Source organism: Chionomys nivalis, chromosome 2, assembly GCF_950005125.1.
Source record: "Chionomys nivalis chromosome 2, mChiNiv1.1, whole genome shotgun sequence".
Lineage (NCBI taxonomy): Eukaryota > Metazoa > Chordata > Mammalia > Rodentia > Cricetidae > Chionomys > Chionomys nivalis.
In genome coordinates, this window is record NC_080087.1 from 55,253,576 (window position 1) to 55,278,650 (window position 25,075).

Here is a 25,075-nt window from a genome sequence, read left to right on the forward strand (position 1 = left end):
ACCTAAGAAAAGAATTTGGGGAGGGGACAGACTGTCACAGCAGGCACAGATAGTACACTGCGGCCCAATGGCACAGGTGAAAACCTGCTCTAAACTGCAGTGTGTACCAGGCTGGGCCAGCGGGGTGGCCCAGTGGGTAAGGGCACTTACCTAATGTAGAGCCTGACAAACTAAGTTCAGTCCCCACGGGCTAACCAACTCCACAGTTGTCTTCTCACCATACCCACACTGTGACATACATGAGCGCACACATCCACTGTCTTCTCACCATACGCACACTGTGACATACATGAGCGCGCACATCCACTGTCTTCTCATCATACCCACACTGTGACATACATGAGCGCGCACATTCACTGTCTTCTCGCCATACGCACACCATGACATACATGCACGCACACACATTCATTAAAAAGATAAAAAACAAATAGAAAAGTTGGGATGAATATGATCCAAACACATATGACTTCAAAAATTTTTTAAAAATTTAATAAGTTATATTACAGAAATATACAATATGCTAGGTATGGTGGTACATGCCTATAATTGCTGCTCTTGGGAGACTGAGGCTAGCCTGGGCTACAATATGAGATCTCATCATACCACTATGTCTCCAAAAACCTACAAAGAAACAACAAATTCCTATAGAGTCAAATCAAACAGTTCTCTTTAGTAAACAACCACAAGAAAGTGGTCACTGTCAGTTGGTTTCACTCATTTTTCTTAATTCTCTTTGATTTTTTCCCCTCGTCATCTGTCCCCATCTCTGCAGGTCGCTTCTTCAACCCCTTCATTTTCCTGGTCTGTAGTTTGCTTAGGTCTTGCTTCTGCATATGAATCCTTCCAAAAGTTGTACCAAAAGTATCCTGAGAGATATTCTTTCTCTTCTTTGGCTATAAAATAAGAGAAAAAAAATACACACACACACACACACACACACATATACGTATATATGTAATTTTTCAGTGACCTTTTACTACATAACTTATAAAAATCTAGCACACAACAGTTCCCATTGTGAAGACTCCAGATGACACAAAGGACACAGCTTTACACAACTGTCCTCTCTAGGGATCACGGGACTTCTTTAACACCAAGTTCTCATTCTCATTCAGAGCCAGTCACTGCCTTCTGGGTAAAATGTCATCAGTTCAATCTGTACTAGTGTTCCCCAGTTAGACTGTCTACCTGGCGTGTACCGTTTATTTTACTGTTATTTATGTGTGTGTGCGCGCAGGAGCCCACGGAGGCCACAAGAGGAAGTTACAGGGTGTGAGCGTATGGTGGGGCCGTTCTTCTAGCCCCACTAGTTGTTTTGGGAGTAAATGAAAACGAAGTTGGGCCTGGCAGTCCCAATCCATGCTTGCAATCCAGCACTGAAGGTCTGAGATGGAAGAATCCCGAGTTCAAGGCCAGACTAGACATCAAGTCAATACACGTTTAACAAGTATACTGCTCTAGAAAGACAGCTCTCAACCCTGTCTTCACAATGTCTACACTGCTCTGGCTCTGTGGAAAATGGAGGTCCTGGCTACAAGAAAACTGTCAGCCACACCAGGCCCCTGGCTTCTGCTTTCTAGCTCGGAGCCTAACTTTTTATCTCCTTTATTCATTTTTCCGTATCTCTTTAATAGAATGGCCAATCCTTCCTAGCAGGAGTGGAATGCAGGAATAAACACAGGTGGTTTACCTTGAGAGCTTTGGGCATTTTCATAGACAATTTATAAAGGTCATCTGACGCTAAGTGTGTCCTCCTCAGAACAAGGTCCAGCGATGGTCCCATCTCCTCCAGCTCAATTCGTGGCGTTCTGCAGCCAGATTTCTTCAACAGCAGCCTTTAGGAATAGGAGAGATGCTGCTTTTGTTTACGTTTTAAAGTCCTCTCTGAAAAACCTCTGCTGAATGGGGCGTGTAGTTTCAAATAGTGACAGGAATGGGTAAGAGGCTAAGCCTCTTCTTAGATACTTCTGGCATTCATACCAAGTATATTTTTTGGCTAGTTTTTAAAAATCAGAAATGAAAGAACACAAAATTGCTGAGAAACAACAAGTATAAAAATTATTTTCAAAGCCGGGCAGTGGTGGCGCACGCCTTTAATCCTAGCACTCGGGAGGCAGAGGCAGGCAGATTGCTGTGAGTTCAAGGTCAGCCTGGTCTACAAGAGCTAGTTCCAGGACAGGCTCCAAAGTTACAGAGAAACCCTGTCTCGAAAAACTTCCAAAAAAAAAAAAAAAGAAAAAGAAAAATTCAAATAATTCAGTGATAGAACACATGAATGTTCTAAGTTGTAACTAGACTTTTGAAACAGTATGTTTAGTGGACGTGGTGGTGTACACCTTTAATCCCAGTACTTGGAGGCAGAAGCAGGTGGATCTCTGTGAGTTTGAGCCCAGCCTGATCTACATAGTAAATTCCAGGACAGCCATAGCTACATGTGAGACCCTATTTCAGGAGAAAAAGAAGAAAAAAGAAACAGTATGTTTAAAAGATGAACAAATTCCCATCTCCAGCATTATTAGGTTAAATCAACCCATTCAAAATTGACTTTTCCCTGCAGTTCACTGACTCCGTAGCTTGTAGTAAATCTAAAACTCCCAGTAAATAAATTCTTACGTCCACAACTGGCCTCACCCCCTGGCTGTTTTATGAGTGATGGCCTAAGAAGAGCTGAAAGACCTGAAGTATAACCCTAGCACTTGGAATGGAGGCCTGAGGACCACTTAGAGGCCATTCTGATAGGCGGTGATTTCAGGACTGTCTGGGCTATGTGAAGCCCTGTCTCAAAAAAAAAAAACAATATAAAAAAAATCTGAACATTATATTTAGCAACCACATTTTAGAGCAGTTATGTTGCCACAGGTAAAGAGGCATGAGGGAAAAGGGACGGAAGGGAGATATGAACTGATTAGCATTGCAGAGTCAACAGACAACATGGGTAATGAGAAGGAACAGAACAATTACGGAAGGCTCAAGAGAGCAAACAGAGGAAGATGGCATGTGTGTGCTGATGTCTACTAGCAGAACTCTGGGTCCTAAGTACACCTGGAGATCGTCAACAGAGCGTGCATGCATGAGGCACAACTGCTGCTCACAGCAAGAATCACAACAGACATCAAGCAATCACCCACACTTAATTAAATGAGACAAAACAGTCTGCGATGCAGAAAGACCAGAGGGGTCAACAACAAAGCGCTATAGAAACAGAGAGATAGAATGAGTCAGGTATGGGGCTCACACTTCTCATCCCAGGACAGGAAGTAGAGGCAGGTAGATCTGTGCTCAAGGGCAGCCTGGTCTACAGAGTTCCAAGACGCCAGAGCAACACAGAGAAACCTTGTCTCACCCTCCCTGAAAAGAAGAGGAAAATGAATGCTAGACATGCTGACATGTGTCTGCCATCCCAGCCGAGGAAATGAAAGTTTATACTGGGTCCTGATTTTGAAATTAAAACACTGTACTGTGAATGACTGGCAGGCAGGCTAACCCTAAAAGTGACTTCAGCAATCCACCTGCCTCTGCCTTTCCAAGGCTGGATTAAAGGTGTGCTGCCACGAAGTACAGTTCACCCTTGCTCTGAAATCTGGTGTGTGTGCGTGTGTGCACGGGTACACACACGCACATGTGGAGGAGGCCAGAGGTGTCATCCACAGTGGAAGAGAGAAGAGCAGAGGGACCGAGGCCGAGAGGAAAGCAGCTGCTAAGGGGACTGATCCCATCTAGCTTGTCCCTCCATAAACCTTTATATCGCCGGGCACAAAAAGACTGATAGGCAAGAAGAGGTAAATACTTAAGTTTCATCTGGACATTCTATTTTTTTTCAAAGGAGTAAAAAGGGATGCTAACCCTAATTCTGAATAATTTTAGCATGGCAGTATCTCATCAGTAAAACAAGAATCTGGCCACGACAGGCTTCAAAGCTACACAGAGAAACCCTGCTTCAAAAAATTTTTTTTTCAAAAACCATTCAAGACAATCTGGCTGGGAGTAGTGGTGCTGGCCTGTAATGCCAGCACCTAAAAAGTCAAGGCAGGAGAACGCCAAATCTGAGGCCTACCTGGGCTACACAATGAGTTCAAACAGCAAAACAATCTGCTTGCTGGGATCTACACTCATATTAATATTACACTGGGGTTATGGCAGAAACCTACGCGAGAGAAGAAATTAACGCAGCAGTCAATGGTACTTCCTGCACACTTGATGTTGTGGCTTTCAAATCTAGATGTCTGGCTTGACTGTGGCTTGGAACTCTAAATCCAGTCAAGGACAATGAGACAGCACAGAAATCTAGGAAGGGCGATTACTAAATATACCAGGTGCATGACAGATAATCAGGGACCCTGGGAAGTGAGTTTCTCAGAACAGTAGGGTGGGAGGTCAGGGCACAGCTCCTGCCGCTACCTTCTGCAAATCCTGCAGACACAATGGCCAGGAACCAACTCTGAGCTAAAATACATGATCCCTGAGGGTTTTGAAAACCACTGGGAAAAAAAAAAAAAATCCACCGGGAAATGCACTTACTTATAGCTTCGAAAGTAAACCTTCCCATTCAGTGCCGTGAAGTGCAGAACACACTCTAATCCGGCCAGTCGGACACCTGACACTGTGGGGCCTCTGAAGAAATCTGAAAGCATATATTCAGTTGTTAAGAAAGAGAACCATTTCAAATTTCAGTTACAGGGGCTGGAGAGATGACTCAGTGGTTAAGAGCACTGGCTACTCTTCCAGAGGACCCTATGGCAGCTCACAACTGTCTGAAACTCCAGTTCCAGGGGACCTGACACCCTCACACAGACATACATGTAGGCAAAACACCAATGCACATAAAATAAAAATAAATCATTAAAAAACATTCAGTTACAAAGTGCTATCTTTTTAGCAACTCTCTGTGTGTGTGTGTGTGTGTGTGTGTGTGTGTGCGTGTGCGTGTGTGCGCGTGTGTGTGTATGTGCAGGGATTTGTGGGGACACAGACAAATGTTCACTGAGGCCAGAGAACAATCTCCAGGGTTGCTCCCCAGAACAGAGTTTCCCTGGAGTAGACTTTGGTAACTAGGCTAGGCTGGCCAGTCAGCAAGCCCCAGAATGTGTCTGTCTCTACTTCCCCAGCACTGGGACTATGACCAAACTCAAGCATGTAACTGGCCCTTGCACTATTTCTTCAGCCTACTTTAGTTTGTTTTGAGACATGTTGACAAATAGAAACGTCAGTCTGGCATCAAACTCCTCACTATGAGGATGACTCTGAACTCTCTGAACCCGACTCTACCTCCCAAGTGCAGAAAGTATTCACCAAAATACACTTATTCTTTGTTTACTATCCTCTTTATATACTAGAAACAGTCACATTAAAAAAAAAAAAAAAAAAAAAAAAAAAAACAGCCATAAAAATTCGGACAGACAGAACCTAAACACTGGTATTGTTTCCTGTGTTTCCCATGAAGAAAAGCAGTCCCAGGTAGGTAAGATGGCACAGTGAGTAGGTACGCTTGCTATGCAAGCCTGGAGACCCACGTTCAATTCCCAGGACCCAGGTAAACATGGAAGGAGCAATCAAGTCCACAACGTTTTCCTTTACCTCCACACACATGCACACCCACTACACATCATATACACAGTAATAAATTTTGTTTTTCGTCAGGCAGTGGCGGCTCACGCTTTTAATCCCGGCACTCAGGAGGTTGAGGCAGGCAAAACTCTCTTCGAGGCCAGCCTGGTCTACAGAGGGAGTTCCAGGACTGACTCCATAGCTACTGAGAAACCCTGCCTCAAAAAATAAAAGCAAAACCAAACAAAAACCAAAACTGAAAAGAAAAATTTGTTTTTCAAAAAAAGCAGTTGTAGAGCTGGAGAGATGGCTCAGTGGTTAAGAGCACTGGCTGCTCTTACAGAAGTCCTGAGTTCAATTCCCAGCAACCACATGGTGGCTCACAACCATCTGAAATGAGATCTGGCGCCCTCCTCTGGTGTGCAGGCATACATGGAGGCAGAATGTTGTATACATAATAAATAAATAGATGTTTAAAAAAAAAAAGCAATTGTATAGGTTGGAATATAATCTGATGACAGAAGGCTCGCCTGGCATATATAAAGTCCTGGGTTCATCCCAATAGGTTCACTGTGCTGTTTGAGAGATCAGAAAAGAACTCTGCAGGAGACAGTCCTCTATTAGCCTTTCCTGTCACAAGGTACATAAGCACACACCCTAAGGTTACATCACCTAGTGGTGCCACAGCCATTTTACAGTGTAAATGTGGTGTTCACACACGGAGGAGGTCGGGGATGACACTCTCCCAAGTATAGGGCTGCTGTTACTGTATTTCATTTGGACACATAAAACCAAGCAGTGGCCTGGCTTCCCCCATCAACAACATTCCCCTTCCACCTTTCTACTTCTGTCCCGAATTTCTTTTCCCTTCCCAATCACTGCATTGTGTAGTCTTTCATGCCATCTAGTGGAAGTACAAGATATGAGACAGGGTTTATGAAGTCTAGTGAGCCCTCGTGTGGTGGTACACGTTTATAATTCTGTGCAATAAAAGAACTGCCACACACTGGTACCATCTTATAATACAAAGCCCATTTCAAAAGAGACCCAGATGCATGCACACAAGAAAAGAAAAGGAGCCCAGTAGTGGTGCACACCTTTAATCCCTGCACTCAGGAGGCAGAGGCTGGCTGATCTCCTAGTTCCTAGTCTACAGAGCGAGTTCCAGGACAGTCAGGATGGTTACACAGAGAAACCCTGTCTCAAAAGGAAGGAAGGGAAGGGAGGGGTGGGGAGTGGGAGAGAAGGGAAGGAAAGAGAAAAGAGAGAAAAGACACAGAGCCACACATGACAGAACAGGGCTATAGTCCCCAAACTCAAAAGACTAACAGAAGACCACAGGCTAGTTTGAAGCCAGCCTGAGACACGAGCACTGCTGAAGGGGCAAGGCCAGCCTGGGTTCACACTGAGACGCAGGCTGCTTTGAGGTGCAGAGTGAGACCGCGTCTCAAATACCCAAAGAGTGCTAATGTGATGGACGGCCCAGTGGGAAGGGCACACAAGCCTGCACAAGCCTGGAGACGTGGGTTCCATCTCTAGGAAAGAGAATCCAAACCACAAAGTTGCCCTCTGACCTCCCCATGTCCTGAGACATGTTGTGGGAGGCCTCTTGCTTGTTTCCCCACCACCCTGACTCAATTACTTAGAAACTATATGATTTGTAATAGTGTTTGGCCAATAGCTTAAGTGTATTGCTAGCTAGCTCTTACATCTGGAATTAACCCATTTCCATTATTTTATATTTTACCACAGGGCTTGTGGCCTACTGACAAGGTTCCAACTGACAGCTCACGTCTTTCCCCTCTGGCGGCTACATGGTATCTCCTTGACTCTGCCTTCTTTCTCCCAGCATTCAGTTTAGTCACTACCCCCAGCTCTACTCTGCCCTATCACAGGCCAATGCAGATTCTTTATTCATTAACCAATAAAAACAACACATATACAGAAGGACTTCCTACATCTGAGGCACACACACAGAGAAAAACGAAAAAAATCTTAAAGTCTGGGGTTAGTGTGGGGTGGCACATTTGCTTAGAAGTCATAAGGCTCTGGGATTCAATATTCAGCACAAAAACAAAAAATAATAGCAACAGTCATTATTAACTGAGAAGTTCTAAAAATTACGATCCCAGTAAACAAGTACAATCACTAGGAAATATAAAAGCTTTTTGTTCTCAACATGTCTATCATAAATATCCTTTGCTGACCTTAGATTTTTTTGGTTTTTTTTCTTTTGTTGTTGTTGTTTTAATATTTATTTATTTAGTATACAATATATGCCTTCAGGCCAGAAGAGGGCACCTGACCTCATTATAAATGGTTGTGAGCCACCATGTGGTTGCTGGGAATTGAACTCAGGACCTCTGAAATAGCAGGCAATGCTCTTAATCACTGAGCCATCTTTCCAGCCCCTGACCTTAGATTTTTAAAGTCAAGTACACAATTTATATGCCACCAACTTTTCAAGTGACCTAGGGCAAAGAACCACAAAGTTTTTAAAATGTGGTGGCGCACACCTTTAATCCCAGCACTTGGGAGGTAGAAGTAGGCAGATCTCTGGGAGTTTGAGGCCAGCCTGGTCTATAAGAGCTAGCTCCAGAACAGCTAGGACTCTATCTTGAAAGAAATCCTATCTTGAAAAACAAAAGCAAAAGCAAATTCCTTCACCCCAAATAATAAAGGTTATTGTCACTGCTGAAAGTTGCCCACCAGAACTGGATAAAACATTACTGTTGAAGACACCACACACTTTGGTTGCAGGACACAAAGAAATCAAGATACGGAAGCAATCAAAGTAAATAACTGCTGGATGCTCAGCTTTAAATGGGATATCTGAGGCTCAGGGAAGTGAAGAAGTGGACAGACAGACTGAAGACGCTGGAAGGGGAGGAGAGGAAGAGTGCTGTGGAACTCACATGACATGACTGCTGACCTCTGAACTGTTATCAGCTGTGGTTCCTGCAAAGGTGTCATCCCTAGGCAGGTGGTTTGGGGTTGTATAAAAAAGCAGACTGAGGGGACTGGAGAGATGGCTCAGTGGTTAAGAGCACTGACTGCTCTTCCAGAGGACCCATGTTCAATTCCCAGCACCCACATGACAACTCACAACTGTCTGTAATTCCAGTTCCAGGGGACCCAACACCCATGGCAAAATACCAATGCACATAAGTAAAAATAAATAATAAATTTTAAAAAAGTAAACAAGGGAAAAAAAAGAAAGGCTGAGCAAGCTGTGAAGAGGAAGCCAGCAAGAGACATTCCTCCATGGCTTCTTCTACTTCAGTCCCCGCCTTGTCTTCTCAGTGGACTGTGACACAGAATATGTAAGACCAATAACCCTTTCCTCCCCCAGTTGCTTTTGCTGGTGTTTTATCATAATAGACATAGCTAAGACATGGGAAAGGGGCTAATGAAGTCCCAAACCACCTTACAGAACTATAGACAGTGAATAGTTGCTGGGGAAAAGAGAGAGATTTCTTTAGGGGTGACTTGCCTGTATCCCTGGAAACCTCCAGCGCCACAACCTATGCTGAGGAATGCAACTCTTATTAAGCTCAGTGAGACAAGAAGACTGGAGCATGAAGATAGGAGAGTTGTACAGTTTAGAGAAGGGAAGAATGTGAACAAGCTTAATCTTACAGAAGAGGTAGGTTCCAAAAGCAGCTGTAAGGTCAATGAGACGAGTTCCATTAATTCTTACCAATAAGAAGATTTTTTAATCTTCTATAGTCTTCTGTTACATCAAAATCATCACCAGCGAATATCAACAGGGGTTTTGTTCCCTCAGGGCACTTACTAGTCTATGAGATTTAAAAAAATAAAAAAAGCACCATAATTAAATCATTTCCAAAATCTAAAGAATTTATATAACAATTTTTAAGATAGTCAATACCTGTTAAAATAATCTCAACATTTTTACACATGTTGCTACAACCACAAATGAGGATCCAGAAAAATCACTTATATGATAAATCACAACTGTCACTTAAATGGCAAGACATGCCTTGAACCCACAGGTCCAATCTGAGGTCACTGTTCTACTCTGAACCTAAGGAGGCTGGAGTTATTGACTACAAGGGAGCTTGCAAAAACCTTCTTTCAAAGCCACAGGAGAAGGATATTTAGTTTAGTTACTCTACTGAACCTTCAAGGTCTGTCCCTTTTTTAGAGAGCTGAAGAAGCGAGAAATATGTCCATTTACCATAATTTAAGCATACGACAAGCCTCGAGTCCCACCAGCTCAGTTGGACAGAGTGGAGCAAGCCTCTAATCCCAGTGCTTCTGCAGCATGGAGGCAGGAAGATCAGAAACTCAAGCTCAGCCTTAGTACACAGCAAGTCTGAGGCCAGCCTGGGTTATTTAAAATTCTACATTAAATACACAAAACCCACTAAATTATACAGCCTTCATTATAAACAATATTCCTTCTCTCTAAGCTCCTAAACTCTAATCTTGGCTTTTATCTAAAATATGCATGACTCTAAGGTTAAACAATTAAACCCCTTTGGGTTTCAATCACCAAATCTAAATGGAAAACTAAGGCTGGAAAACGCCTTTAATCCCAGCACTGGAGGAGCAGAGGCAGGCCAATCTCTTGAGTTCAAGACCAACCCAGTCTACACAGGGAATTGTGGGTCAGCCAAAGCACATAGTGAGCCTGTCTCAAACACAAACAAAGACCCCCCACCAGTAAGCAGGAACTGCCTTAACTCAGACCTCTAAGATCCAAGTGAGACAATGCAGCGGATGGGTCAATATGAAGTGAGACACTCCTGCCTTTCTCTGGATTTTCTGGCCACACTTTACTACTTTCTGTTTCAAAATCCCATTCAAACAAAGTAGTAACTTCAGGTTCCCGAAGAGGAGCTATGTCAGTAGTTCCACAGCTAAGAGACAGAATAGTACAGGGCAGCCAGAGCTTCCTGGATGCAGAACAGTGCTCAACTGGAAAGCTTCGGGTTGTCTGTGAACGTTGTTATCACTCTGGCCTAACCAGAACTGGGCACCACTCTCTCAAGTTTAGCCGCTATAAAATCCACACGTACTATTTGTTATAAATATATTCCTCTTTTGCTGGTCTCATTCTGCAGACCAGGCTTGGACTTTAAAACACAGAGATCTACCTGCCTCTGCTACCTGAGTGTTGGGACTAAAGGTGTGCGCCACCACCAACCAGCCTACACTTCTTTACTCCTTTTTAAAATAAAAGTAAAATTGTATTTCTGGCCAAGAGCATTATTAAAATGCTATTTAGTTTGTTTTTGGGTTTTTGTTTTTGTTTTTTTTTTTTGGTTTGGTTTGGTTTTGGTTTTTCGAGACAGGGTTTCTCTGTGTAGCTTTGGAGCCTGTCCTGGGAACTAGCTCTTGTAGACAAGGTTGGCCTCGAACTCAGAGATTTGCCTGTCTCTGCCTCCCGAGTGCTGGGATTAAAGGTGTATGCCACCACCTCCCAGCCAAAATGCTATTTAGTTTTAAGATCGGTATCTTACCTTAATATCCTTTAGAGAGACAAATTTCTCAATACCTAGTTCAATCATATCCAGCACATGGTAGTCATACATTCGACCTAGAAGGAAATGTATTTTTAAGCACATAGATTCCCCAAGCAGCCACCTTATGTCACCTATATGCACCAAATGATCTGTGTCTTCTCTGTATCTCCAAACTCACACACTCCTTCTTAAATCTCGTCATGTACTTAGTTGTGTGGTTAGGATATTAGTCACGGAAAACTCTCCACTCTCACGTTAAGCCCTGCTCCCTTACTTTAGGGACTAAATGGGGAGCTGGGTGTGGCAGTGAGCACCTACAACCCCAGCCCTGGGGAGGCAAGACGATGGAGCTCAAGACCAACCTGGACTACAGCAAGTCACAGGCTGGCCTGGGGAAAAAGAGAAAGACTCTATTAAAACATAATTACATAAAATAAAAACAGGTATAGTTCAGCATGCATCAGGCACGGGATGAAACCTTAACAATAATAACATCCACACTCAAAAAACAAGATAAATGAAAAAGGGTTGTCTTTGACTGAACATGTTAGATAGAAACATAGTTTCTATGATCAGGGCTGGAGAGATGGCTCAGTGGGTAATAACACTCCCTGCTCTTCCCGAGGATTTGAGTTTGGTTCCCAGCACCCATGTCATGACTATCTGTAACTCCATGCAGTTTACCTATACACAAACACACACACAGAATAAATAAACAGATAAACAGTGCACCAGAAACCCACACTTCCTGCTTAAAAGCCAGAACTGCTTTCCACAGATGTTTGCAATGGGGTTCTAAGACTACTCACCAAGAACTACTTCTCATAATTCTTTCTTGCTTCCCTGGGCTAGAAAGCCATACTGATGTCACTGGTGGACAGAAGTTTCCAAACCTAGCCTTCAAAAGGCTGGGTAAGGACTCCACCACTGAGGTAGACTCTAGTCCAAAGAAACGTATCCAGTGTCACAAGGTTACAGTAGCAACAGAAACTATCCTTTTTTCTTTCTTTCTTGTTTTTTTTTTTTTTTTTTGGTTTTGGCTTTTTGAGACAAGGTTTCTCTGTAGCTTTGGAGCCTGTCCTAGAACTAGCTCTTATAGACCAGGGACCTTGAACTCACAGAGATCCACCTGCCTCTGCCTCCCGGGTACTGGGATTAAAAGCATGCATCACCACCGCCCAGCAGGAACTACTCTTGAGCTGACTGTAAATCCTGAAAACATGAGTCAACTGAGTCATGGAGCTGACTCTATGAGTGAAAACATTAGAGTAGTGGGTGTCACAAGCCACTAATTCCAGCACTCAGAGGTATATAGTAAGACCATGTCTCAAAAACAAAATAGAATATGATACTCACCTAATACTAGATTATTCGGCCTCTTCTTATTATGGGAGCCAAACATGAATAAAGAACAATCTGACTTCTTTGAGAAGAATTCCTAGTAAGAGAAAAAAGAAAACCATTCAAAGATCTTAGCCTGGCCTGCTGTGGTGGTTCATAAATTTGGAAGACTGAGGCAGAAGAACTGCTGTAAATTCCAGCCAGTCAGAGCTACATAGCAAGAGGCTCTGTTGTAGAATATTATTTTAAGAAGTGTTACATTGTTTATGCTGTGGAACATTTGTTTTAATGATGCAAAGATGTGTTGTACTCTTTTATGTTACATTTGTTTAACTCTGTAAAGTTGTGTTACTTTGCCTGTCTAAACCACCTGATGGTCTAATAAAGAGCTGAACAGCCAATAGTGAGGCAGGAAAAGGATAGGCGGGGCTGGCAGGAAGAAAGAATAAAAAGAAAGAGAAATCTGGGAGGAGAGGAAGGAACAAGATAGAAAGAAGAAAGAAGGACATGGGGGCCAGCCACCCAGCAAGTCACAGAGTAAGAAGAAAAGAAAGGTATACAGAATAGAGACAGATAAAAGCCCAGAAGCAAAAGACACAAGAGTTTGAGGCCAGCCTGGTCTACAAGAACTAGTTCCAGAACAGGCTCCAAAGCTACAAAGAAACCTTGTCTTGAAAAACCAAAAAAAAAGAAAAAAGAAAAAATAAGAAAAGAAAAAAAAAGGAAAGAAGAAAGAAAGGAAGGAAGGAAGGAAGGAAGGAAGGAAGGAAGAAAGAAAGAAAGAAAGAAAGAAAGAAAGAAAGAAAGAAAGAAAGAAAGAAAGAAAGAAAAGCTGGCAAGGAACAAGCCAAGCTAAGGCTGGGCATTCATAACTAAGAATAAGTCTCTCTCTTCTCTTCTCTCTCTCTCTCTCTCTCTCTCTCTGTGATTTATTTGGGAGCTGAGTGGCAAGCCCCCCAAAAAGCCAAGAGAAAAGAGGGAAAAACAAACAACATTTTGGCATTCCAACATGGGACTAGTGTAAAAGAAAATTCAACAAGCCTGTCTTCAAACAAACCAATCTTATAAAGCTTATAAGGATACCAGGGGTTTCCCCTCCCCTCTCCCAACAGAAGCTAATGAAGATGTAATAAACTAGTAAGAATATACAGGAGGGGCTGGAGAGATGGCTCAGAGGTTAAGAGCACTTGTTACTTTTGTAGAGGACCAGGGTTCAGTTCCCGGCACCACATGGCAGCTCACAATCATCCTTCACCTTCCTCTAACCTCTACGGGTACTAGACACACATGCAGGCAGGCAAACCACTCAGACATAAAAAAATTTTCATCTTAAAATACACATATTCATACATGAATATATACATTCATACATACACAATTCAAGTTTTTCTGATTTGGATTACTTAGTTAAAACTCACATTTCAAGACTAAAAATACATAAAAGTTAATGAAGTTATGAAGTATGAAGTTAATATATGAAGACCACTCATTTCAACTATGCAGTCATTCTGAGTAGCACACCGGGTGCCAAGGATTCACGGAATCCTTGAACTCACTTAACGTCACTGTTATTATCAACAGCACATCTCAGCATACACAGGGGAGTCACAGAAATTTATCGACACACTGGCTTTGGATGTTTGAAACTGGGCTCACCAATTTTTAATGAGCTTTGATACTTTTCACAGCAAACTGCAACGAGCTAGGGAAGTAGCTTTAGGCTCTCCATGACCCCACAGTTTAATTAGCTCCGCTTCACTTCTGACTGGGACTGGCTGACAGAGCTAGGATGTTCCCATATAAGAACTGTTTGGGGGTTAGAGAGATGGCTCAGTAGTGAAGAGCACTGACTGCTCTTCCAGTGGTCGTGAGTTCAATTCCCAGCAACCACGTGGTGGCTCACAACCACCTATAATGAGATCTGGTGTCCTCTTCTGGCCTTCAGGCAGAATACTAAATAAAGAAATAACTGTTTGGGCCAGGCAATGGTGGCACCCGCCTTTAATCCCAGCACTCGGGAGGCAGAGTGAGTTTGAGGCCAGCCTGGTCTACAGAGCAAGTGCCAGGACAAGCTCCACGGCTACATAGAAAAACATTGTCTCAGAGGAAAAAAAAAAAAGTGTTCTGGCCGGCGGTGGTGGCGCATGCCTTTAATCCCAGCACTTGGGAGGCAGAGGCAGGTGAATCTCTGTGAGTTCGAGACCAGCCTGGTCTACAAGAGCTAGTTCCAGGACAGGCTCCAAAGCCACAGAGAAACCCTGTCTCGAAAAACCAAAAAAAAAAAAAAAAAAAAAAAAAAAAAGTGTTCTGCATGTCTTTAAGGGCAGTACTCTTATTAAAAATACCCTCTGTATTTTTTTTTCTTTTTACATCAAAGTCATTATAGTTTCCATAAAATTCTTCTCTGTTGGGGGCTGGAGAGCTGACTCAGTGGTTAAGAGCACTGGCTGCTCTTCCAAAGGTCTTGAGTTCAATTCCCAGCAACCACATGGTGGCTCACAACCATCTGTAATGAGATTTGTCGCCCTCTTCTGGCGTGCAGGCATACATGGAGGCAGAATGTTGCATACACAATAAATAAAAAAATCTTAAAAAAAAAAATTCTTCTCTGTTGTAGGACAATCTTTCTGTATGCTGTGAAGATATGTCTCTGCCAAGGCATCTTCTGATTGGTTTAATAAAGAACTGAATGGCCAATAGCTACTTCCAGAAGAGAGGAACTCTGGGAAGAATTCAAGAAGTGAGTAATTTGCTAGCAAGATGTGGGGGTAGGCGGGTGTTGTTTGTCAAATGTACAGTATGGAGAAAAGGTAATAAGCCACCACAAGGCAGAACACAGATTAATATAAACAGGTTAATTTAAGTTCTATGAGCTAGTTGGGAACAAGCCTAAGCTAAGGCCAAACTTCCATAGTTAATAAGAAGTCTCCCTGTCCTTATTTGGTAACTGGCAGTCCAAAGACAGTCCGACTATACGTCTATTTCTAGATATTGTTTTCATTAAATCTACCAAGAGGACACGGAATATGGCTCAGTTAGCAGACTCCTTGCCTGGCATGTACAAAGTCCTTGGATCTTGCAGTCATAGACAGTGGTGGTCCATGCTGTAAACCCCGCACTGGGGTAGACAGGAAGATCAGAAGTTCAAAGTCATCCTTGGTTACAAGAGAGTTTAAACCACCCTGAAATACACGGGATCCTGACGCTAAAACCAAAAACCAGACTGGGCGTAGTGGGGCAACACCTTTAATCCCAGCACTCAGAGAAAGAGGCAGGAGTTTGAGGCCAGCTTGGTCTACGTAGTTCCAGGACAGTCAGAGAGAACAACATAATAGAGAGACCCTGTGTCAAAAACAATGAAGAGTATCTTATGATAATAACAGCAGCTATATTTTTTAATAATAGCTGCATCTTTTAAGTTCTCTGGTGGGAGAGATGACTTAATGGATAGCAGTGCTTGGTATGAAGTGTAATTCTCAGAGCCCACAGGACAGAAGGCTAGAAACACATGCATGTGCACGCACACAATTTAAAAAAAAAAAGAATAATCTTGGGCTGGAGAGATGGCTCAGAGATTAAGAGCACTGATTGCCCTTCCAAAGGTCCTGAGTTCAATTCCCAGCAACCACATGGTGGCTCACAACCATCTGTAATGAGATCTGATATCCTCTTCTGATCAGCAGGCCTACATGTAGGCAGAACACTGTATACATAATAAATAAATCTTTAACAACAACAAAAAAAGAATAATCTTATACTCTGGATACCAAAACTGTCATACATAGGACTTCTAATTTAAAAAGGAAAAGATAACATATTAGGAGTACAGCATGAGTTAGTCTGAAGTCAGTTTTGCACAGTTCTGTTCTGTTATTTCTGAGTGCTGGGAATGGCACCCAGGGCCTCAGGTACGCTAGGCAAGGATGAGCCAGGACCATTACCACTTACTCCCCAGCCATTCATCCAGTCATACCCACACGAGCTCTTCTTTATTAAAGAAGATTCTTGTACTTACCAGTGACGTCTGATCCTCAAATGGTCTTGTAATATTTTTCCTAAGAATATTAAAAGAATGATTTCAGTTTTAATAATGTTAATAAGTACATTCAGTTAAATGATATAATGAATAAAAAGTAATTATGTACTCAAATGATTTAAGAGAGTAGGACACAGTGGGACGAATCTTTAATTCCATTATTTGGAAAGTACAAGTAGGTAGATATCTATGAGTTCCAGACAAGCCAGGGTTGCATAGTGAGACCTTATCCCAAAACTGTAGGAGAGACCCAGCCAATCACCTTGCTAGCAGGGGGCGGGGTCCCCCGAGGGATATTTTTTACTTATAAAGATTGTGGGCGTGCTCCCAGCCGCCCCTTCTGTTTTCCTGTTCTCTGCTGGAACTTCGGTTCTGTGAGTCTTTCCCTAATTAAAGCTAAATGTTTTATTATAATTTCCGTCTGCCGTTCATTTACACCGCGACACAAAACACACCACCCAAAAGTAGGGTGAGAAAGCCTGGAGAGATGGCTCAGTAGTTAAGAACACTGGGTACTGTTTCAGAGAACCCAAGTGGGTACAATTCTCAGTACCCACGTGGTGGCTCACAACCATTTGTAACTCCAGGCCTAGGACCTCCAATGGCAATTGGCACACACATGGTGCAGGCATGCACACAGACAAAACACCCCAAAACATAAATTAAAACAAAAGGACAAAAAAATGCAAACAATCACTTTTAATCTCAGCACCCGGGAGACAAAAGCAGGCAGATCTCTGAATTTGAGGTCAATCTGGTCTACAAAGCAAGTTCCAAGACAGCAAGCACTACATAGAGAAATCCCATCACAAAAACAAAAAAAAACAAAACAAAACAAAAAGATTATCCTAAGTATTGGGCTAAAACAACAGCTCAGCAGTTAAGGGTGCTTACTGTTCTTACAGAATATCCAAGTTCAGTCCCAGAAACCCCATCAGGCAGCTCACCTCAGCTCTGTGGGATCTGATGCTTTTTGGCCTGGGCAGGCCTTCATATGCACATGGGCAAACACACTTGCAGGCGCGTGCGTGCACGCGCACAAACACACACACACATACACACACTGTTATTTTAAGAGGGAGCAGAATGGGGGCTGGAGAGATGGCTCAGAGGTTAGGAGCACTTGCTACTCTTCCAGAAGACCCAAGTTCAATTCCCAGCACCCACATGCAGCTCACAAACGTCTGTAACTCCAGTTCCAGGGGATGTGACACCTTGCACACCAATGCACAGAAAATAAAGTTAAATAAATTACATAAAAAGTATGAAAAAAAGAGGGAGCAGAATGTACAAAGGGATTAGCTCAGAGAGGGCCTGTCTAGCACACACAGGGCCTTGGATCACATCTCTAGCACTCCCCCACATAAGGCAAAGATTCTGAAACACACGGAAGCTTAAAAAAGCAAAAAAGGCAGATAAGCACTGCTGAAACTGAGTGAGCTAAGTGGACAACAGTGTGAGATCCATACGACTACACTGGGCAGCGCTTGGGAAGTAAAGCAGAAGGATCAGGAGTTAGAGGGCAGCCAGGCTATATGCAACCTGTCTCAAAAACCACAACAACCCTAAAACCAAAACCAAATATCATCAGTCAAAGAAGGCAGACTATATACAGAGAGAATGGAAAACAGTGATCTGATGAGTCATCTCTCCTGTTAAACTTTTCTTTAAAATTTTTCTTATTAAAGGGTCATTGTGTGCTATGAGACCAGACTTTACCGGGATACAATAATAATACTATACTATAACCTTCAAGAGTGTACTGAACCCACACTGAGTTAAGTAACTTAAAAATAAAGGGATAGACAACCTTTTTCTTCAGAATTCCAAGCAGAAAGAGACCATAGAGCACCACAACCATCCTGACTATACACACAGACAGGACATCAGAGCACCACAACCATCTTGACTGCACACACAGATCCTATGGAAGGATGGGTAACAGCTAAATTTCCAGAAAGAGAAGAGCCAGAGTCCTCAGAATTTGTGAGTTTAGCATCCACAGACTCATATGATTGCACATAGAAAATGTTGGGGTGGCTATGTGGCTGCATCTGCACAGGACATAGGAAGACTTCTGTTTCTTAGATTTATTCCCTAAACATTATAGCCAGCTGTGTATCCAGTATTCACACAGTAATATAGAGACAACTGAGGGTATACAGAGAGCCGTGCATAGGTTATGAGACAACCATGCCATTTCACACCCAGGATTGGAATATCCACGGACTGTATATTCCAGGGAAGTCACAGATCCACTTCCCAAGAAATTACAAGGAATGACTATATTTGCATAGTTTCAAAGTATCTCCCCTAAACAGTTACTAGCTACAAAGGGAAAAACAGTAACTTTATGAAGATACTGGAGACAAAGCCACCAAAGACTTTCACAAATTAAAGACAAAGGGTGGGGCCAGCAAGATGGCTCAATGGGTAAGCATCTGCCTGGAAAGCCCAGGAGCCTGAGTTCAATCTTCAGAGCCTACAGAAAGGCGGAAGAAGAACCAAGTCCACAGGTGGTCCTCTGCACCTGCACCATGAGATGTAGACACGCACACACCATACACACAACAGAAGATGACTGAGGATATTTAGCCCTGAGTGGCAGAGCACTTGCCTAGCATGGGTTCAATCCCTAAATTGCCAAGGAGGAAAAAGAAAATCAAGACTAGGAAAACAACTAAAAGCAATGTGGAAACTAAAGACTGAGTCAAGTAAATAATCAATAATGTACTTCATATTAACACAGTAATGTCGATTCCCCACTTAGAATAACTGCACTATAATAATTCAAGATGTAACACTGGAGGACATAGATTAAGAACATACAGGAATTCTAGTAATGCTTACAACTTTCCTATGCATATGTAATTATTTCAAAATAAGGTGTGTACATATTACAGTTATGCAAGAATATGCTGAGCCAGGCATGGTGGTGCATGCCTTTAATTCCAGCACTTGGGAGGCAGGGGCAGATCTCTGGAGGCCAGCCTGGTTGAGTTCCAGGCCAGCCAAGGCTGTTACATAGGGAAACCCTGTCTCGAAAAACACAAGAACAAGAAGAACAAGAAGAACAAGAAGAAGAAGAACAAGAACAAGCATTCAGGACAAATACTAACACTTTTTTCTTCCAAATCTTTTGTAAACAATTCTTACTTTTACAGCTAAAGTAATAATAATAAACCAACTTACTTTTTATAGAGAACTCCATATGGTTTCTTCAGTGCATACTGTAAAACATAATTTTAAACTTTCTCAAAAAGCAGAGTCATGGCAATCTTTTGCTTCAGTCATTCAAACACTGGAATTATACTCGGGGGTCATCACATCAGCTGTTTTCAATTCAGGGGTGAGGGCAGGACCTCACCATGTAGCCTGGGCTGCCTTGACTGCCAATCTGCCTCTGCCTCTGGTTTACAGGCATGTGCCGCCATGTTTAATAAGACACTTGATGATTCTCAGCCAAGTGTTCCCGTCCTAGTGCAGTGAGCACTGTCAGCTTCTTCTGACAGCCAAGAGTGACCATCAGGTAACACTCGGTGATACCGCACTGCTCTTAGACCTCATTCATGGTGCAGGGTCACTGGGAAGTGGTAAGACTCAAATAAACAAAAATCCGCTCAGAGACTAGTCTTTAAGTACCCTTGCAAGCACACTCACAAGATAAAGTTTCCAATTTCAGCGTCTCTACCCCCACCCCTCCCAACTCGGCTCTTCTTTAAGGCTGGATCTTAAAACATCACAATTCTACCACATTTGTCCCAACTCAGGATGCTCAAAAGTTTCTAAAAAGTCCAACCTTACTTTAAAAGAATATTTAAAGCCAGGCTGCACTACATAGTGAGACCCTGTGTTTTGCTGTTTGCGTTTTTGGTTTTTTGGAGACAGGGTTTCTCTGTGTATCCCTGGCTATCCTGGAATTCACGCTGCAAACCAGGCTGGGATTGAAGATGTGTGCCACCAAGCACAGCTTCTTTTTTTAAAAAGCAAGATAACAGGGCTAGAAAGAGGATTCCCAGCATATCAGGAGGCTCACAGTGATCGTAGCCCCAGCTACAGGAGCTCCAAGGCCTCTGGCCTCCATGGGCACCCACACAGACACTCGCACTGGAGATGCTAAGTTTCTACCTACCACGTCTCTGAGGACTTGCGTCACAGTTGCGTTTGCATTTCCTCCTTTAATCAGCATGGCATTCTTAATGTTTTCATTGAGCTTTGGTTCTCTCTTCTCAAGGAATCTCTTAGCCCTTTTGGTTTTAGGTTTTCTGTTCAAAAAAGCATAATTCATAACAATTTATGCAGTTTCTTCATATGACACAACTACAACTTGACTGATAACCTAAAAAAAACAGACATCACACATCTATCAAGTAGGATTCCGTTATTAAATAACAACATAAAAACCCTCACCTTTTCAGGGAGATATTAGCAAAGGTATTTTATCATTTCTGATAAATACACGTGTTTTGTTAGTTTTTGGTTCCTTACGAAAACTTTTTGATATTTCCACATTGTTTTAGTACTGCTTTTTTTTCTAAACCTCTTATTATTAGACACTGAAGGCTTCTGGGGCAGAGATTAAGTTAAGAGCACCTGCTACTCTTTCTGAGGATTAGGTTTGGTTCTCTGCACCCACATGGAGGCTCACACCTGACTGCAACTCCTGCTTCAGAGGAGCTGATGTTCTCTTCTGGCTTCTGTAGGCACTGCACATGGCACACATAAAGCTAACACTCACACATACATAAATAAAAATAAATTTTAAAAGCTAAAATGTCTCAAGTGAACAGTTACTTTTAACTATGTTTCTTCATGGTGGCTTATGCCTGTCATTACAACTCTTAACTAACCAGGCAGCTAGGACTAGAAAAGCAACATGCCCAAGGTCCGGTGTGCGTGTGTGTAGTATGTATGCAGGCCAATGTTAAAGTGAACTAGATATAAGAACCCATCTACAACTGCCATTACCAGAAAAACAACAACAACAAACCTAGCCAGGCAGTGGTGGCGCACGCCTTTAATCCCAGCACTTGGGAGGCAGAGACAGGTGGATCTCGGTGAATTCAGGCCAGCCTGGTCTACAGAGCAAGTTGTGAAAAACAGGACGGTTACAAAGAGAAAATAAAACACAGACTCAAATAAAACAAACAAACAAAAAAACAACCCTAATTTGTTATTGCATTTTTATGGCGGGGCAGTAATAGGTTGTTATTATACCTTTCTTCTTTCTTTCTTTCTTTCTTTCTTTCTTTTTCTTTCTTTCTTTCTAAATGTTAGCATTTAATTGGCTAACATCCCTGAGTTGCTTCAAACCACCAGAACACAGGCACCTCCAACACTGCTTCTGCCGGGTCTGCTCACTGACCAGCATCCACAGTTTATCCAGGGTGACAGTTGGGCAGAAGCTCTGGTTCCTCTTTAAGTGATAATGCCTCATACCAACTTTCCCAAAGTGACCTGGATGACCCGGATGGGGAGGCAAGCACCTTCAGAGCCTCCCTCCCCGCAAGCTCATCTTTGAGGTTCTGTCTGCCTAGTGCAATGTTAATTTTCACCGTCATTAACTCTGACACAGCAGAAAACAGAAACACACTTAACTAGCTCTTCACTAGCACCCCTTTTAAGAGGACCCCTAAACACCATCCTCTAATGGTTGGAGAAAATCTAACCTAACTTCCATCCTTATGCATGTCACTAACCTGGTGACTGACCGTGCCAGAAAGTCCACAGCCAGTGAATAAGGTCAGCAGTTATTCTTCGAGGACTCTAGCACACTAAGGCAACGATCAATACCTGAGCGTGACTCTAGCCTCGGATATTATACAATTCTGTTTAGAAGAAAGCATTCAACTTTGCCTCCTCTATGGTAAACATGGTACTTTTCAAACAGTTTTCTGTCATTCGCTAACAAAATGTCTCCTCTCTTAATTAAATATAACCCTCACCTTCCAGTCTTGGGACAGGGAGGGAGGGAGGGAAAAGAAAAACAATATATAGCCGGGCAGTGGTGACACAAACCTTTAATCCCAGCACTCAGGAGGCAGAAGTAGGAGGATCTCTGAGTTCGAGGCCAGCCTGGTCTACAAGAGCTAGTTCCAGGACAGGCTCCAAAACTACATAGAAACCCTGTCTCAAAAAACCAGAAAGAAAAAAAAATATATATATATATACTTTAGTTTCCCACGGGTTAAACCAAGTAGTCATTTACTGGTCGCTCAAAATGGATTTTTATTGAGTCAAACACACTGTGTTTATACAGCAATGACGGCTCATGTTTTGTTTTGGTTTTTTCAATCTCGCTAACCAGTAATCAACCACTAAACTGCACCTTACTCTATTAGCGAGGCATAGCGGGTGCAAAAAAATTCTACTGACCAAAAAGAAAGCGTCGTGTACACGGCACATTTACTCAAAAAGCAGAAAACTGAGCCGGGCGGAGGCAGCGCACGACTTTTATTTATCCCAGCACTCAGGAGAAAGAGGCCGGCGTGATCTACAGAGCGAATGCCAGGATAACCAGGACTACAGAGAAACCCTTTATCGAAAACCGGGGAGGGGGGCGGCGGAAAACTCCAGCGTCCAGTGCAGTAACATATGGGAACCCAATAATTAGTTCTGAGCAAACGTAACCATCTCTCAGTGACAAGCAGAAGCATACAAATTTAGACGGAAAAAAAAACCTAAAAGCTCTGTACTTGTTATGGCAAACACTTCCAAGACTACCATGGCAGCTATTTTACAGGGTGCGCTGAATTCAAGAGTTTTAAAGGTTCAGTTACAAAACTTTGAGGCCGGCTTGTCGCCTGGTGCTGTCAGATTCCGAGCCTGTACTCTTAACTCGGTCCACCTCCTTTCTCACACTTCACAATCCATCCGTGGCGGGGCCGTAAGCCCTGGGCGGCGGCCACGGTTGTGGTCCTCGCTCCACCCCACAGCTCGCAGTCAGCCTGCGGGGCTTCTCCAGCAGACCCGGGCGGGAGGATCGGCCAGCTCCTTCCCTCCGCGTCAGGAAAGCGCAATAACGGGGAGAGAACACGGCAGAGGCAACAGCCCTGCCGCGGGAGACTCCCCACCCCTCCTCCTCACGCCATCGAGTACCACACACACTTACAGGACTTTATCCAAAGCGTCCATCGCTACCGGACCACGAGCAAACACACGTGTACCGCGCGCTTCCGCGAAGCCGCCGCTAGCGCCGGAAGAGGCGGTACCGGAAACACGAAACACGACTTCCTTAGCCCCACGGTCCTCGGTGGTGGCCGTGGTGGGAGGGCATAGCGTTCTGTTCTCTTGGTTACGGAAAGTTTTGGCTGTTTTCTGGAAAGCAAACGCTTTAAGTGACTTCGTGCGGAGCCGAGTTTTGGGGAACCAAGTGTTCGCCTTCAGAGAAATAACCAGAATTCTAGAAAGGTTGGAGGCATGGGACTCAGATAATTACAAAAAATACTGGCATGAAAATGGCATCATTGGCTTAACTGCGAGATCAGTTGAGGCCAGTTAATTACCCGGTTGCTTTCTACAAAAAAGATATACGGAGAATACTGCTGATTGTGATTTCCCCTCAAATTTTAGTCATAATTTGCATAGTTATATAAAATGCACCCCTTTAATATGGACAATGTGGTTTAGGGTGCATTCACAAAGCGGGTGAACCCTGTACAGCCTTGTAAAACTAATTCTGGAGTTCAGGAAGAGTAAGGCAGGATTGAAAGTTGAAGTCCAGCCTAGGCTTCACAGTGAGATGCTGTCTAAAGCACACACACATACACACCAAAGAGGTCAGCATTGAGGTGCAGCATTTCAGTACTTTGGAAATGAAGGCAAAAGGATCGGGCTATGTAGGGCTGGGGAGACCTGTATACCGCAAGACCTCAATACAGTTTAATCTGCTGGGATTAAAGGCATGCACCACCACTGCCAGGCACCTAATTTACTGTATTAAGGTCTGTGCGTTTGTGTGTTGTTTTGTGGGGAAGATCTTGAAATGCAGCCATAGCTGGCACAGAGCTGTTCCCGTGCTGATGTGGAACTTGTGATGCTGCCTGTCACCAAGGACAGTAGGGATTAAATGTATAAAAATGTAGAAAAAATATTGGCATGTTCAACCTCACTCTGATTTACCATCATGAATGGAAAAGGGACTGGAGTTATAATGTGGCCAGTGACTTAACCAACCATGGTTAATAATGATGCCTCCATAAAAGCTCCAGAGGATAGGACTTTCTGTCTTCTTTAGGTGGTTTCTGACTTGATTATGTGGAGGTTCTGGGAGGATGACTTTGAAAGGAGATGAATACCCACTTGGCTCTTAGAATGAATGTGGCTTCTCCATCTTGTTGTTTCCTAAGAGGATCAGTTAAATCAGTCTCAGTTCAGGGTGAGACTGGACACTATCTCAAAATAATTAAGCAAGAAATTCTAGTAAACAAACTTTCCTGGAACAGGCGGTGGTGGCACACACCTTTAATAGCAGCACTTGGAAGATTGAGGCAGGCAGATCTCTGTGAGTTGGAGGCCAGCCTGGTATACAGAGCGAGTTCCAGGACAACCAGGACTGTTACACAGAAAAATCCTGTCTTGAAAAAATCAGAAACACACACACACAAAAAATAAAACAGAACTTTCCCAGGTCCTTTTCCTAAATTCTAGGAGCTGTTTTAGC

The 25,075-nt window shown here is 43.1% G+C and overlaps 1 protein-coding gene and 1 non-coding gene across 2 annotated transcripts; both read right to left on the reverse strand.

The window, feature by feature from the left end:
* Positions 1-475: 475 nt before the first annotated feature.
* On the reverse strand, positions 476-23,632 carry Rpf2 (ribosome production factor 2 homolog). Its single transcript, XM_057762298.1, has 10 exons — positions 23,525-23,632; positions 20,546-20,678; positions 19,606-19,643; positions 16,393-16,432; positions 12,393-12,474; positions 11,034-11,110; positions 9,245-9,344; positions 4,519-4,621; positions 1,691-1,835; positions 476-893 (listed from the first exon to the last, which is right to left on the reverse strand). The coding sequence occupies exons 1-10, from the start codon at positions 23,545-23,547 to the stop codon at positions 711-713; spliced, it is 924 nt and encodes a 307-aa protein (XP_057618281.1). The 5' UTR covers positions 23,548-23,632; the 3' UTR covers positions 476-710.
* LOC130870592 (small nucleolar RNA SNORA3/SNORA45 family) lies at positions 22,100-22,229 on the reverse strand. Its single transcript, XR_009056736.1, has one exon. It is a non-coding gene; the product is annotated as a small nucleolar RNA SNORA3/SNORA45 family (small nucleolar RNA).
* Positions 23,633-25,075: the final 1,443 nt, after the last annotated feature.